General features: G+C 33.9%; 1 protein-coding gene across 1 annotated transcript; it reads left to right on the forward strand.

The window, feature by feature from the left end:
- The first annotated feature begins 155 nt into the window (after positions 1 to 155).
- LOC115447519 (E3 ubiquitin-protein ligase MARCHF8) lies at positions 156 to 16,810 on the forward strand. Its single transcript, XM_037443587.1, has 5 exons — positions 156 to 645; positions 4,000 to 4,121; positions 4,345 to 4,489; positions 6,500 to 6,620; positions 7,639 to 16,810. The coding sequence occupies exons 1-5, from the start codon at positions 411 to 413 to the stop codon at positions 8,147 to 8,149; spliced, it is 1,134 nt and encodes a 377-aa protein (XP_037299484.1). The 5' UTR covers positions 156 to 410; the 3' UTR covers positions 8,150 to 16,810.
- Positions 16,811 to 16,832: the final 22 nt, after the last annotated feature.

The following is a 16,832-nucleotide window of genomic DNA, read 5'->3' on the forward strand; positions in this document are numbered from 1 at the left end:
TTTAAAGTAGGTACCATCCCATTTTAGTCAAATATATTTAACAGGCGTTTACATGATAGGTAGGTAAATACTTTGCTCCCATGGAATCATTATATACTATGTAGTATTACTTAGTATTTAGCAAGTAGCAACATTCCTATAATTGTCATTTTGTCAGTTCAGAATTTGGAGTAAGCTGATGAATATTGGGCAATATTATTTTCTTTTTGTATATTATATAGTGTTATGAGACGTGACTTAAATCCGCTAAAAGATTCATTTTCATAAACACTTACAATATGTTCTAAAAATAATTATTGTTATGTGACGCGACGATACGTAAAAATATATTTTATTAGTATGTTTTTAATACAATTTGCATTGTCGTTTGCGAGCAAGAAAATAGTTTGTACAATATAAATATTACGTACATGTCGTTGTTATTCGAATTGTGTGAGACCACGATGCCTGTCCAACAAATAAATGTGAAGAACTCGTCTGATATAGAAAGTTGGGAATGGGGCGGAGGAGGCGGCAGAGAGACGATCCGAGCTGGGTCTGGGAGCAGTCAGACCTCGTGCAGTAACTCTAGCGGAGATATTTGCCGAATATGTCACTGTGAGAGCGAAGCTCACAACCCTTTGCTTGCGCCTTGTTATTGTTCAGGTGAGTTGTTTATAAATTGCACTTATTTTGTCAGAAATATAACTGATTCTTTTCCACAAACACAATTTCCTAGACACTTTTACATTATGCGTCTTGTTTGTAGTGACAGAAAATTATTATGCTATGTATTCTATAATTTCTAGGTATTAATTTATGATTTAGACAATAAAGACTTAGATATTAAAAAAAAAAAATATTGCCTTGAGTTAAAATTGATTGCTACAATGGCATGTTAGTGAATTACTAACTAAGCGGAAGTCATAAACTACTAAGTGTATTGTTCTTTTTCCTCCTGCCTTTATCTCTCTGTATTGAAAGTAGGTAAGCACTACTTAATTTTTATACATGTTGCAGAAACTATTTGGCTTGGTTGTATCACTAGTTGTTGTAAGATTCATTTAAATCCATGAAATATCCAAGATATATCATGATATGATAGATATTCCCTAAATCACATCATGTCCAAGTGAATATTATAGTATTTTAAAATGAAGAACTATTTTCATTTTATTTTTAATTTGGTGGCAGTTTTGCTTGTATGTATGTATTATGCCTCTGTAAATACATTTTCTAAATATTTTTACGAAACTTGAAACTCATAATGTTAAAAAAATGACACTAAATTAAATTATTCAATAATTTGCCACTAATACTTCGAAGCAGTAATAAAATTATGTGTGTTCAAACCTGATGCACTAAATTATTTTTTATTTGGGCCACGAGGTTGTCTTAGTAGTAAAGCCTTAGGCCCTAACATAAATTCATTGACTTAGTTCAGTGGCTAAAAAACAAAATTAAAAAGCAGTTTATTTATAAAGAAGAAGTATACACAAATAAGATAACGATTTTATTCTTGTCCTTGTTAAAAGAATAAGAAAAGAAAAGAAATAAATAGGGTTTCTCTTTTATAATTCAAATTAGTTAAAATAAATACATACGCATTATTTGAACTTCACTTATATATTATGTTTATATTAATAATTATTGTTAAACTACTTTTTCTTTACATGATTTAGAATAATAATTTAATATTACAATAATTATGTTATTTTATATCAGCTAAGAAATAGTAATGCATTAATATTTTTGAACAAAGGATCTATTTATTATATGTTTCTGTTTAAAAATGGCCTTTTTTACTATACCTGAGGGTAAGTGGAGTTGGGTCCAATAGAATGTTAACTGAAAAGAGATAGTTACCACGCAGCAGTGAACACAATCATGCCGACCTGTTGGAATCGGATATACACGGGCTGATCCTGGAAGATGAGACTTATATGTGGGCCACTTAATACTTTGTGTAGAGTGGTCATTTTACAGGTAGATGTTCAATATATCCAACCACCAGCACCATGATTGATGTAGATATACATTTATTCCTTGAAGTTGCTAGATGACGAGCATCACATCACAATGCCCTATACCTAAAAATTTAATATTTTTTTTAATAGAATCAACTTCATATACACAAGAAATAAAAAGTGTCACAAATTTTATTTACCTACACTATGCATAATATTATCATAATAAATGACATTGCCTAATTTTAGAATGAAATATTGTGAACTTTGTAACTACAAGAATAATTTTATTTATATATATATATATATATATATATATATATATATATATATATATATATATATATATATATATATATATATATATATATATATATATTAATAAAATTAATATACGATGTATCCATATTCAATGTATATGAATATGGATACATAATCATACATGCATATTGGACATATTCAAACACATGCCCTTGCTCAAACTATAGATTAGGCATCAACTAATTGTTTTTTACCACTACTCATGTATACTTACTATCTATACTATTATATAAAGCTGAAGAGTGTGTTTGTAAACGGTTAAATTTATGCAAAATTATGTATAATAAATATATTATAAATTTATAATACATCTGTCTGCCTGACTTAATGCGATAAACTCAAAAACAACCTAACGAATTTTGATAAAATTTGGTATGGAGATATTTTGAGACCTTAGGAAGAACATAGGCTACTTTCTATCCCGGAAAAATATATAGCGTGACTTTTATAACGGATAACTTTATCCCGGAAAATTTAATCGCGCGGGCGGAGCTGCGGGCAAAAGCTAGTTAATTATTTGTAAAAATGAGTTTCTTTATTCGAACGCGCTAATCTCGGTAACTACTGATTCAATTGGAAAAATATTTTAATGTTGGATAACCTATTTATAGAGGTAGACTATAGGCTATAACGCATATAACATAGCGCTATGACCAATAAGAGCAGAGCATCAATGAAGAATGTTACAAAAACTAGGAAAATTTATTCCTTGAGAGCTTCCGTTGCACACACGGCGTAAAAGGTTAAAATTACGCAACATGACGTTTACAACAACAATTCCGTCATACAAACATTTGTATGACGGAATTGTTCATCTTAAAAGTTCTAAAAAATATATTATAAAAAAATCCCGCGGCGCATCTGTCTGCCTGTCTGAACGCGATAAACTCAAAAACTATTTAACGGATATCGATGAAATTTGTTACAGAGATAATTTTAGACCCTGGAAAGGACATAGGCTACTTTCTATCCCTGGAAAATATATAGCGGGACTTTCATCCCGCGAAACTGTTTCACGTGGGCGAAACCGCGAGAATTAATATATAAAAATTTGTGTTAGACAAATAAAAAAAATATCAGTTGTTGCAGAAAATATCGTATTCGTTTTTATTCAAACTATTTAGTTAATTTATTTTGGGAAATACTCTTAATCTCTTATATTCGTTAACTCTTACGAATACTAGGTGGCAGTAGAATTTTGTGGACTTGATATTGTAGTGTGAAGTTCTTCTTTTGCATAATATCGAATTTACTTACGAAAATATTGGTTGGATTTTTATATCTTATTTGGAACAAGTATTTCAAGACGACTATAATAAAAGTAATTCTACTCAGGTGGCTGGATCTTTTTCTGGAATTAATGTCTACTGGATTTCTGTTTTTTTGCAGAATAAAAAGTAGCTTATTGACACTTACATGCTGACTTACGAGTTTAAATTTGATTCAAACCCATTCGTCGATTTATACGTGATCTATTTACATATACCGATCCAAGTATTATTACACAATTACAAGATTGTAATAAGTACATATTTTTAGGCAATTTTTGATTTGACAAAATAATTAGGTACGTAGACATTATTGTATACAGTTTTCTAAGCATAGACATTGTCTTACACGTGCCCTAGCTATAGCGTTATGATAAAGAAAAAATAAAATGTGTTAAGATGTTTATTTTCTCACAGCATTTTACTCAAATGTATGTAAATAAATAAAAGTTTACGTGTTGCAGGAAGCCTTAAGTACGTGCACCAGAGTTGTTTGCAGCAATGGTTGACCGCGTCGGAGACGAGATCGTGCGAACTATGCAAATTCAACTTTATCATGCATACAAAAATAAAGCCGTTCAACGAGGTATAGTCACGTTATGACATTCCTATCAATATAACTTATTATACATGTGTATATGCCTACACACACACAATGTTTTTACTGTGCAATTTGCGTCAATGCAGCGTCTCGCTACGTGACGATTATGTCATTTGGACAAGGTGACTGCTAAGATGTATAAAACATGATTTCTGCAAGTAAACATATTGTGCGAGGTATTTGTTGTAAATATGGATAAATGCGACAGTGGCGGCTGCTGGAGATGTCTGGCGTGGAGCGGCGGCGGCTGTGCTGCGCCGTGCTGTTCCACTGCGTGGCGGCGCTGTGCGTCATGTGGTCGTTGTTCGTACTTATCGAGCGCGCCGTGGAAGAGGTCAACCGCGGACTTATCGGTAACGACACATGTACATTGTACTGAAAAAATTCTTCACTCAAGATATATTGTTTGATTATAGATTTATTAAGAAGGAAATAATACCTATTCCAATATCTTGAAGTTATATGTTTTACGAAACTTATTTACCAGACAAGTATGACTAATTTATCCACGAATATTATTTAAGTACTTATTATATTATTTATTATTGAGATATTACTTCTACGAAAATGATAAGCTTGTCAAAAATAGTAGGTGTAGGCCTTTGTTGTGTATTTTATTATTGAAAACACGTGCTGATGTTTGGAGACGCGTGGGAGTATCAAGTGTGTAAGATTGTTAGAGATTAAAAAATAAACATTATTTAAATAACGTAACTTTTGTTACGAAATCCCAAAAAAATTGAATAGGAACTGTTAAATCAACCACTTACCTTGTGTAAACATCATTCGTTTAAGATACACAAAAATAAATAAGTTAATTACCCTACTAATATTATAAATGTGGAAGTTTGTAAGGATGGGTGTATGTATGTATGTTTGTTCCTCTTCCACGAAAAAACTACTTAACGGAATTGGATGAAACTTTACAGTAATATTGGTTATACACCAGAATAACACACAGGCTACAATTTATAAAGATGTTGGTAATTTGGTCATAATATAACGGTACATATCAAGTAAGTCGGCAAAAAATTATCTCGGAAAACTCCTTCACGCGGGCGAAGCCGCGAGCAAAAGCTAGCATATTATAAACTAGCTTCCGCCCGCAGCTTCGCCCGCGTGGATTTCGGACTTCAAAAATGGAGGAGGTGCTCAATTTGTCGGGATGTTTTTTTAATGTATGGTGGTATGCATTTTTATATAATTTTAAGGAGAACATTTCCGTCATACATGATTTCTGTGTAGCTTTAACCATTAAGGTTACACACGCGACGGAAGCTTAAAAAATGGAGTAACTTCTCCCGTTTTCCCAACATTTCCCTTCACTGCTCTGCTCCTATTAATTGTAGCGTGATGAAAAGTATACTATAATCAGCACAGGAGTATGAAAAATAATTGTACCAAGTTTCGTTAAAATCCGTCGAGTAGTTTTGGTTCTATAACGGTTAAACAGACGAGACAGATAGACAGACAGACAAAAATTTTACTAATTGCATTTTTGGCATCAGTATCGATCCCTAATCACCACCTGATAGTTATTTTGGAAATATATTTCATGTACAGAATTGACCTCTCTACAGATTTATTATAAGTATGGATGGATATATATTTTAGACGTAGTTAAATCGAAACAATACATAATTGAGGGGATTATAATCTAGTAGCGACATGTGCCGTACTTATTTCCTTGGGCAAGATATTTTTAGACCCATTGTCATTCCAATTACAATGAAAGTTAATGTTAATGGCTTCGTCGGACTCATAATTCTATACATAAACAATAATTACTAATCAATATTCCGAAAGGTTTAACAATAATAACATATTGTTAAGGAAACTCACTTACTGCATCTAGTTATAAATCAATCGTAACAAATAGTAATTCCTTTCTATTCGACAGCTAAAAGAAGTATAAAGAATTCCTTCTAATTACGTCATCGTCGTCTCCTCTACTGGTTAAAAATCATTGTTCGTATTCATGGGTGCATATGCCAGTTTCTATTCAAGAAAAAAAGCTTAAGAAAAGAGCTATGAACACTTGTTTTAGTTACAAGTCCAGTCTGCCTTCTTTCCTCATGTCACTATTTAGGAGAGCAGAAGTAGCTTAGTATTAACTACAATTATCCATCGAATGAGAGGCGCATAGGGCGCCTGCATAAAAAAAAGAAGCAAAAAAAAAATAGCAAGACATTAAATTATTATTTTAGAATAAAGAGGTAATTATATTCAAAAAAAATTCAATTTTTCCTTCGTAGGTAATTTGTTATATTTAGCCACCTTGGTTGTGCAAATTTGTCAGTTTTTATCTCCATGTAAGGTGTTGGTTAGGGTCTTATATCGTAAAGCACATTTTTATTTTTCAGCTTGGCCTTTTTGGACAAAGCTGGTGGTTGTGGCGGTGGGTTTCACCGGCGGCGCAGTTTTCATGTACATACAGTGCCGCCAATACTTACATCTCTGCAACCGCTGGAGAGCACACAACAGGTAACACTTTAACTCATTATATATTACTATTATAATCTGTATTTAAAAGTAGCTACATAATTATTTTCAAGGATATAAGCTTATAAAAAATCATGTATAAAATTCAGTACAATCTAGACGTATTGTATTGGTAGATTTTTCGTTTCCTCTTTTGTTCTCAAAATTTATATATGCCAAATACGTAAACTCGTTCAGGACAATGTGTGCCATGTTTTGTGCCGTTCCGAATGTTATCACCAATAAAAAGAACATTCTTAGCGTGCACTGATGTTTACGGTTTGTTCCGAACGGTAGTTGTAGTACAAATACGCATAATTGATATCCAAATCACCTTTACAAGGTAAGGCTAGATTAAATAAACGCTTTTTTTTTTATCGGATCTATGTACAATACGAATGGATTCAAGATGGCTACAATAACGTTTTGAGGCACTTTTAATGGTTTCTTGTCGGACAAATGTTCATAGTGTCGAAGTTAAGAACCATGATGCATGGTGTCAGATGTCAGTACAATGTGAATATTATTATTCGGCTCAGCGAACCAAAACGCATTTCTTTTTACAAATAACGAAATGTTTCAGCAATATTATAATATATGCCACGTAACATGACAAAGTTCTACGAATAAAAATCTTTTCATTTTGTAACATAAGTTCTATTGCCGGACTGTGTTTCTACGACAAGATATCGTTATTAAAGTAAATTTATCCTATTTCATGTAAAACTTTTAAATTTTACTCCACGAATGTTGGCTGTTATCAAAAGGCAAAGTTAGTGTTTAATGGTTGAAACTGAAACACTCATGTCATAAATTTTTAATTTCACGAAAACAACGTATAAAATATCTATTTCAAACGACTTAATTTCCGAAAGAAAGTGTTCATACTTGTATAGGATTAAACAAATTTCTTATTGTAAATATTTTCCCTATGGAAAATTCATAATTGACCATCGTTATTACAGCACGTCAAGGAGTAAGCTTTAGTATATTACAGGTGAGTTGTTTATTTTTTATGTAGAATTTTGCTGATACAAAACGCTCCGGAAAAGCTCCCCATATGCGGGTGTTCCCCGCCCGCGCGGCTCAAGCGGCGCGAGCGCAGTGCGCGCGGACAAGTCGTCGCCAACATCGAGCCGCCGCCCGCCCCGCCCGCCCCGCCCGCCCCGCCCGCGCTCTACCACGAGGAGGACGAGAGCGGCGGCTTCGAGACCTACCGCGCCAACCCGCGCCGCCGCCTCTCCACGCACGCGCCGCCGCCCACCGCCGCGCAGCCCGCGCCGCCGCCCGAGGACACGCGCCGCCACTCGGACTCGCAGCCCGCGAGCGCGGCGGCCGAGCCGAGCCACGTGTACCACATCGCGGTGGACCCGCTGGAGGCGGACATCCGGTCGCTGCTGGCGCTGGAGGCGCGGCGCGCGGCGCGGGCGGCGCGCTCGCTGCCGAACCTGCGCGCGAGCCGCGAGAGCCTGCTGCCGCCCGCCGCGCCCGCGCCGCCGCCCGCGCCCGCCGCCGACCCGCAGAGCTCCTGAGGCCGGGAGCCGGCGCCGCTGCTGCTCTACCCCGACGACACGGTGTACTAGGACACGTGTGGCGTCACGTGTGGCGATAGACCGGTGTGTTCGTGTAGCTCTGTGAAACCTGTAAATAGTTATTATAGTTCGGTGGTACTGTGCGAGTGTGAGACGTTGCGGAAGGTACGGTTGTGACGGCGTGACTCCGTAGTTTGTTGGATGTTGAATGGGTATAGTTGTGAGGAAAACGCCTGTAAAACTTCCTGAACTGTTTATTTGCAGTTAATGAAATTATTCAATACTGCCGCCCGTAATGCGTGTATATAATGTTGCAATTTTATCGTGAGTAATAATAGGAACTGCTCTCATTAAAGTAATTGATATCGACAGACGCAAATAAATAACGTGAACATGTGGCTCGGTTCGTGTCACTTGTCATTATGCATTATCACTCTAACATTAAACACATGACAACGTAATATACTAAAAAAAAGCCAAAAGTAAGGTAACAATGACGTCATTGTTATAGTATGTAGTTATATATTTCTTTTATATTCAAATAATTATGGTTTCCCATCATCGTATCTCATTATTTATTGTGATTAAAATATCGACTCAATCACTTTTGGATGGACAATCACGTGGAACTGTTAAGAACATACTTGAGCTGATTATTTTGGTATTTTAAAATATAATGGTATTTTAAAATACTTACATCATTTCGAACTTCACTTGTTAATTCTAATAAAACTGTTAATTTTGTTATTATCTTATGATCAAAAGGACCAAAAGATTTCGAGAAAATCGTCGTGATAGGTCGCAAATATTTGAAAGTGCTCCCAATGTCGGCTATAAACGATGCAAAGCAAGAGAGATCTTCGAATTCGAATTTTTAGGTAAGGTGCTATGTGTTAGTTCCACGGTGGTAATCTCAAAAAAAGGTCCTGCAGTTGCACCTTGACTTTGATAACGCACAGTGTGGGGCCAAATTTGTTCACTTCCTCAACCCCTTAAGGCGCCATTGAGTGCTCATATATATGGAGGATACTGTGTGGCATTAGTCCGCAAACGAGCTGTCAACTGCCACGTGACGTCATAGAATACTTTCGCAAAAACATTATGCAACACGATTCAATTCTTTTGTTTTTTTTTTTATCTCTGAGTAAAAGGTTATTAAAACTCGAATAGTGTGTTGGTAGTCTCGAATATTTACGCCGGCACCAAGATTGCTTTGCAACCATTGCTTTGAAATCTTATGGTTCTTTGTTACGATGTTATTTCTTTCATCACAATGAATGCGTGGTCGGTCAGATACCAAAATTTTGCAAATAACTTTACTAATGTAATGTTTTAAAGTTTCATTGTTATTTCAAAGTTTCTTAATAATTACTAAAGTTACAACTTATTCTGAGTGCTAAGTAAGCCATTTGATATGCCTACGTGGTCTAAGCAAAGTAAACATTTAAGGCACCGCATTATGTATGAACGAACTCTAAGTTAGCATTTTGGGCATGTCGCGTAATGTCCTTTGGTGTTATATTTGAAAGACGTAGATTTCGTATTGATGTTGTCAAAGAACTTGACTCTGTAGTCTGGACTAGAGCGAGGTGCAGGAGGCAAGTTGCTTGATTTACTAATAGTTCGGTCGATACGCCGTCTTTCCGCGAACATCTACAAGCGATAGGTCAAGTTGTTTGACTGCATCTATCCCTGTAGCGTTGTAATATATTTTAACCTGGTACAATTAACTGGAGAAATTCAACGTCCACCTTGTAAATGAAGGCAAAAATGCATTACATCATTATGACAATTCACAATAATAATAACTTATTTCGAAACTGTTTTATGATGTTCGGTTGGAATATAGCTATGCCTTGTGTGGTTATTTGTGTATATGCATTTCTTGTTATACAAATGTAAATGAATCATAATGCCAAGTAGACATCGAAATGATAGAAAAATAAATGAAATAATTTATTGATTACAATTCAATATGCCACTTCAATTTCATGTTAGGTTTCTTTGTTTTATTTATATCTTGGGCCTCTTCGTTAGTTTAGTAATCATCACATTTGGGCTAAAAATCAGTGCTATCATGTTTTTCTGTATCTCTTTGACCACCTCTTCGGGTATAGGGTTATGTAATGAATACATTTCCGTAGTTAGACATTCGGAAACCACACTGTGATTGTTTATATTCCCATTTGCGTATTGATTTCGCTGTGTCCACGCGAGCTAGGCGGCGCGGATGCTTCCTCTCGACCGCAGGAAATTAAAATCGCGCGGATCTCTTGCCGCGTCTAGAGTGTCGCGGTACATTCGCTTGGCGGAAATCGCACTTTCCTTACGTGTTGTATTAGTGTTGGATGGACTACATGTCTGCCATACTATGTGGGACATCATAATATCTATAACGAAAATAAGTACCAGGATTAAAAAAAACTACTCTGCCCCAAAATATCAAAACGCTTCATTAAAAATAAGAAATTTTCTCTTGGGTATACAGCGCGGAGACGTTAAGTGTTAACCATCGATTTTTTGCGTAATTTGTTCAAAACTAATAAATGAGTCATAAAGTAAGGCAAATAAATAAAATACAATGATTTCTTTCCATGTCATTAAATTTGTAATTACGTACACTCATGCCTTCTTATCACCAACTACTTCACATTAAACGATGTATAAACCTTTAGTAAATGAATAATTATAATCGGATATAATATATTGTATATTTTTGCTATTAAAAAAAACACATGTGAACACAAGTGGATGAAAGATAAATGTATGTAGGATTGTTTTGGATTTTGGATATAATTGTATATTATGTACATATCGTTTACCAGATTAACTTCAGTTCGTGGCTTTGTTTTATGTTAAGGTTATAGCTTAAGGTCCATTTTTCATACATTTTGTTTCACCTTTAATCTGGGTAACTAAACAAGTATTGACAAGTAAAGAATTTAAATTCACGTCTAGTTAGTGATTAGTTCTCGCAGTTGAAAGAAAAACGTAAAAATAATTAATATGCATGGATATTTCGGCCTTTAAAATTTTGTCATATTAAATTTCATTTCATTTCATTACACACTCGCATTCATAATATTGCGATTCGAGATAAGCGTAAACTCACTAATATTATAATCATATTTTCCTTTTCCTTGCTTTTTCGATTTACTCTACTCCTAGTTTTGATCTGAATATCTATAAGAGAAGAATCTGAAGGGAACCAGTGATGTTCCTTTTATAATGAGTTTACATGACAATTAAAAAACATAATTTATTTAATTTTTTTTCTGGAATAAAATTATTAAAATATAAATTTGTGAAATAAATATATATTTTATCTTTACAAACGCTTAAATTTTTTATTCATGTATTATTTGATGCTACTTTGCATTTTGCATTGCTGAGGGAATCCCACACATGTTCCACACATGAGCATAAATTTGGTTAGAAGGGGCCTATACAACAATAAAACTTACGTATTATAAGGGAGTAGGAACCGCCTGACCTTACTCTTAATTACATACACATTTGATTTTCGTAAATGTCGAACATTGTTTAATGTTCCTTGCTGTGCCAATTAAGTTCATTATTGTTTATCTATCGTTTCGTGTTGCGTGTAAATTACGCGATTTCGTTTTTATTAAAAGTCACGTTTTTTCTTAAAAATACCGGCACGTAGTTGATAAAGTGATTTATTTAAATAACTATTTTGCATAGCTGCTTCCGTATTTTATCATACAGTAATTCTACATTTATTAAGTCTCGCTTTTTTAATTTTTATAGTAAAATGAGAACAAACGAGCTGTTAGGCGCCGTAATATTATAGCAAGTTATCACCGACGGTAATGGGGGTCTTTAAGGCGTTGCCAGACAGTGCTCTTGGCATGCTAATTACTATAGCCCATATTTATAGCTGCAACTCAATTTCACTCTTAAGTTCGATATTAGTTGAGACGCTGTCAAAATAAAGTTAGTATTGTTGCTATTTAATGAACAGATAAACAACATCTGAAAAAATTCTTAGTTACAGCATATGAAGGATTTTGATAATTGGGTTTTGTTAATTAAATTCGCCCCCAAAACAGCTGAGAACAAGCTTCGTATTGACAACTTAGCATTGTTTATTCAACAGTTCAATGGATGAAATGTCTATTTGAGTTCCTACTCAAAGGTGAAATCGACTTAATATGGCTCCTAGACAATGTGTGGAAGACGCCAAACAGAAAGCAATACACGTAGCTTGTGGTGGTTTAAAAAGCACGTGTTCAATACGTGATGTGAATCTCACACTCAGCCACGCTCTCTATCTTGCAAGGCCTTAAGTGCTAGGGAAAATTCAATGGCTGCTGGAATGACTGTAAAAATATATTAAAGTTTTACAGATAGGGATTTTTGATCTCTAAAAATCCTAGTCGGTACGGAACGCACGAGCAATAAAAAAGTATTGAAATATTTTTGTAAGAAATCGACAATATCGTGGCGCGATAAAATCATTATGCCGCCGCGTTGAGAACAGCTGCGTTACGTAAACATTGGGCAATAATTTGAATATACGATTAGTTAAGTTTAATACAAAATACCTGCAAACCTGATTTGTATTGTTGCAGTCTATCAATTATTATTTTCCTGTCAATAATTAATGATTCCCAGAACTTGATCCATATTTAAAGACATCCTTATAGGTTATGTGAAATTAATTTTACATATACATATAAATCATGATGAAATTTTATTTTCGTTCTAATTTTCGTTCGCTACAATGAGTCTGTTTTATAAGCGTCGATTATATAGCATCAAGTTAACCACTAGTTCGTTTGTCACATTTACAAATACTGGCCACTGTTCTAAGAATGCATAATGGACATTTATATTAACAAAACATGGATAAAATCGCAGATCAGCTTTTAATGGCGAAAATGTATCCCTACTAAAACAGTATAGCCCCACAATAGTGTTTTCGAATGACTTCGATATGATATTCGAGTCTTGAAGATATTTTGCAAACATATACAATTACTGCAATTTCACATTTTTCACTAAGAGTAAAGTTCAGAGGCACACTAGTGATCAATGACAAACAGACCTTGCCTTGATGAATTCTATTTGGTTGAAAATTAATTTATGGTAAATATTGCGTACTACATACCCGTAACGTACGTTACTAAGATTCAAATATTGTATAGCACTGTGCAAAAAGTAGCACATAGTAATTATGTTATGTGACACTGATTAGCTATTATTATGTTTGTTTCTTCATATTGTTTTTAATTTTTTGTTAATTTCGCGCTAACAATGCTGTACAAAACCAAGTGCGTAGCTGACACGGATGACACCCGGAGCATGTTTACATGTTTAGCGTATGATTTTGCGAAGATAATTAGGAAATATCATTGTGTGCTGGTGAAATTGTAATTATTTTTATATAAAAGTTATATTATGTTAAAAACAATAGAATTAGACATCACAATCAGTAACCGCAAAAATCACATTTCTTGCTGTAAATATGATAATTAAATATCAGTATATTAACAAAGTGAATGAACGATGGATGGTTTATTAATTGGTGAGTCTGCATTTAGGTACAGCATTTTTTCATTCAGTTCAATCACATTTTTTTTTTCGATTGTTTACTGAGTTCGTAAACATTTTCTTGAGTATGATTCACACTCTATTAGTCGCCGGCGGACGGCGCAGTGAATTTTATAAAGTAATAAATGTAAGATAAAGGTTATATTTACTTGTGCCACATCGTCCACGTAGAGCGGAAATTAAATAACACGCATAAATAGGAAACTGAGAAATGGCAATGATATAAAATGTTAAATTATTCTTATTTGTTATACATGTTATAGCTATATCAAAAACTTGCCTAGTTTTTGTTTTATGAATTGAAAACACAAATTTGATTTAGATTATACAGCTTTTACGTCAAAATTGTCTAATACTGTAATATTATGTTGACCACGGATTTGAACTTTTCACACTATTCACAAGAACTTAAAACTGCTTAAATATGCCTTGAAGGCCTTTGTCTATATAAGGGCGATATATTCAAATATATATGTACCTATACAGTTGTGTTTACTGCACGGGTACGCCGATCCCCGAAGTGTAGTGTTCTAGAGATGTTTTTAGTATAATTTGTTTATTCATTTGTATTTATTCCTTTCAAATATTTTTTATGCCGTAAAACATTTAAGGTGAACTATAATCGATTTAAGAATTTTGGCCTTCATTTGCAGCTTCTCTTCGCCTAGGCGAAGTGTAACGCGAATGGTAACGCACTAGTGCGTTTCCATTTTTATTCTGTCCCGAATGCGATCGCACGCGGTAGCGCGAGCCCACATAGTGACCAAAAGGCAAGCATAGATTCAAGAATACTAAGTTCTGGGTGAAGAGGTGTGGTTCAAGCTTGCATTCAAAATATTTGGAAACTTTGCAAACCGTATCAATAATTTAATTATTTAGTTTACCATGAAACATATTTGAAATGTATTACACATATACGTTTTCATAATGCTTCATCGAATAAACATAAATACTACCCATATCAAACGTCAAACTTAAAAACATTTGATTTACTGATATTATAACAAAAAACTAATTGCACTAAATGAGTCTTTAGATTGTTTCATTTAGAGTTTCACAAGCCGTTCATAATTTTCATATTTATTGAGTATAATTAAAATTGTGTATTTGATGAAAAAAAAAACAGTAAATCATTTAGGTCAATTCCAATTGAATTTATGTTTATTTAACGAGAATTGGCCTTATTGAATTAAATGTATGTAGTTTAAATAAATAAATCAGAATTTTGGTGCTAAATGAAAAAGCTGATATCGTTCCAAAATCAAGTAACCACAAGATTTTTTTGTCATACAGAAAAAAGACGTCGATAACAACAATGTGATCTCCACCGTGTTGATAATGTGGATAAAATGTTTGGTCTGTGATAATTTTTATTTTGACCCATTCTTTAGTATTGGTTGTGTTCTATAACATTAATTTAAAACGTGTACAAGTATATCGTATTAACCTGATAATTCCAGAAAAGTAAATAATTTGTTTTACCTTACAGATATCTTGGCAACATATTAGCTACCTTGTCTTATAATGTCAGAATTAACAAGGACAAAACATTTTTGTGAGGTAGATCGGTATTTATTTACATTTGTGGAACTATCTGGAAAGTGTAATACTATGTATAGCATATGCTTGGTGTCCGAACTAATGGATAATGGAACACTCATTTTCGCTTTGACGATACGAAAATGGATGTTTCATTAGAAGATATTGTATTTTCCTTTAATAAAACATAGTTTTTCAACATATTCTTTAATAAATCAGATCTAAATTCTTTATAAATACAAGAGCTACGTTTACGTCTCATATCATTTAAGGCATTACGTTTCGTCGAAACTAACACTAATTGTACGATAATTTTATTCATCATAGAATTAAATAATAATTTTAGCTGTTCGCGGGTGCTTCGAGATGTTCTGGAGTTACACGCGCAATGAGCACTTAATGTTGTGTACTTATTTTGTGTATTTACATATCACGATGAACTATTTCGAATTTATGGAATATTACCGCTGTGTAAATTACGGCTTCGATGTTATCGGATATTCATTAGAGCGCGTGGTTACAGTCACTTCCTTCCTTGAGTCTTGTTCTGCCAAAATGATATGCCTGCTTGTTTAAATATCTGAGGCCGTTCTTGCATACGATACTCACAATATAATTTTACATCATGAGAGTCTCGGAGTACAAGAACGAGTTTAGGTAATCTGTAGAATAGTCTGACCAGGAAAATAGAAAACCTCGCCATGTTAAAAAGTATGGAAATAATTTCTTGTACTGACTATGTGAACTTTAAAATGAAAAGCAAAAGCGGCGACGATATAGCAGGTTTTTTATTTTGCTAGTCAGACTGTATTGATTATTGTTTTTATATTTATCCGTTTACAGGATTTAATTACTGGCTGATATGTTAATAACACACGGGCGCATATATTGAGATTCCATTTTTTTTTGCATATATTAAACCCGGTGTACCAGATTTTAGCTGGAATAGCCGCTATTTTAGTAAAGTTGTGTTTTATGTACAAATATACGTAAATGATGTACGCACTGGCGAATGTGAAAAGTAATTTCAGTACCTTGATGGCTTCCTCCCAATATATGCGCGCCTCGAAACCATTGCTATTTATAGAGAATTACTAATTTATATATTTTATTTTTAGGATTCAGTACCTTATTCTTGTATATTAATTTCTAGGACAAAACTGCAACCTTTGTTGCTTCCAATAAATTAAAGAATAGTGTATCATTTCTTATACACACGTAAGCCAGTCACAACATTATATAAGTAATTTTATGAGTGTTTGTCACCCACTGTAATGGCTGTTCAAGTAATACTACTTTGCTATTTTTAACTCAAAGCTTTTGACGGAAATGTAATAAAATTGTCGGTGTACGAGACGTTACCCATATTTGTATATTATGTGATGTGATACATAATTATTACTTATACCTAAGTTTTGTTCTCCTTTGCTCAAAATTATTTCCCCTTTCGATCTGCGTACTTATCATTCAAGAAATTTTCAAGACTGTTTTGTTGTGTAGCATTGTTTTCTCATCGGGTCATAAATATAGTTATTTTTAAAAATGTACACGTTTTTCATTTTAATTG

Source organism: Manduca sexta, chromosome 26 (assembly GCF_014839805.1).
Source record: "Manduca sexta isolate Smith_Timp_Sample1 chromosome 26, JHU_Msex_v1.0, whole genome shotgun sequence".
Classification (NCBI taxonomy): domain Eukaryota; kingdom Metazoa; phylum Arthropoda; class Insecta; order Lepidoptera; family Sphingidae; genus Manduca; species Manduca sexta.

Bases quoted from the DNA above. Each gene is read 5' to 3' on its own strand.
- LOC115447519 (XM_037443587.1), top strand. From the start codon at position 411: ATGTCGTTGTTATTCGAATTGTGTGAGACCACGATGCCTGTCCAACAA. The intron at 4,490-6,499 runs GTAACGACACAT...TTTATTTTTCAG, and splicing joins GGTCAACCGCGGACTTATCG to CTTGGCCTTTTTGGACAAAG. The intron at 6,621-7,638 runs GTAACACTTTAA...TTTTTTATGTAG, and splicing joins CGCTGGAGAGCACACAACAG to AATTTTGCTGATACAAAACG.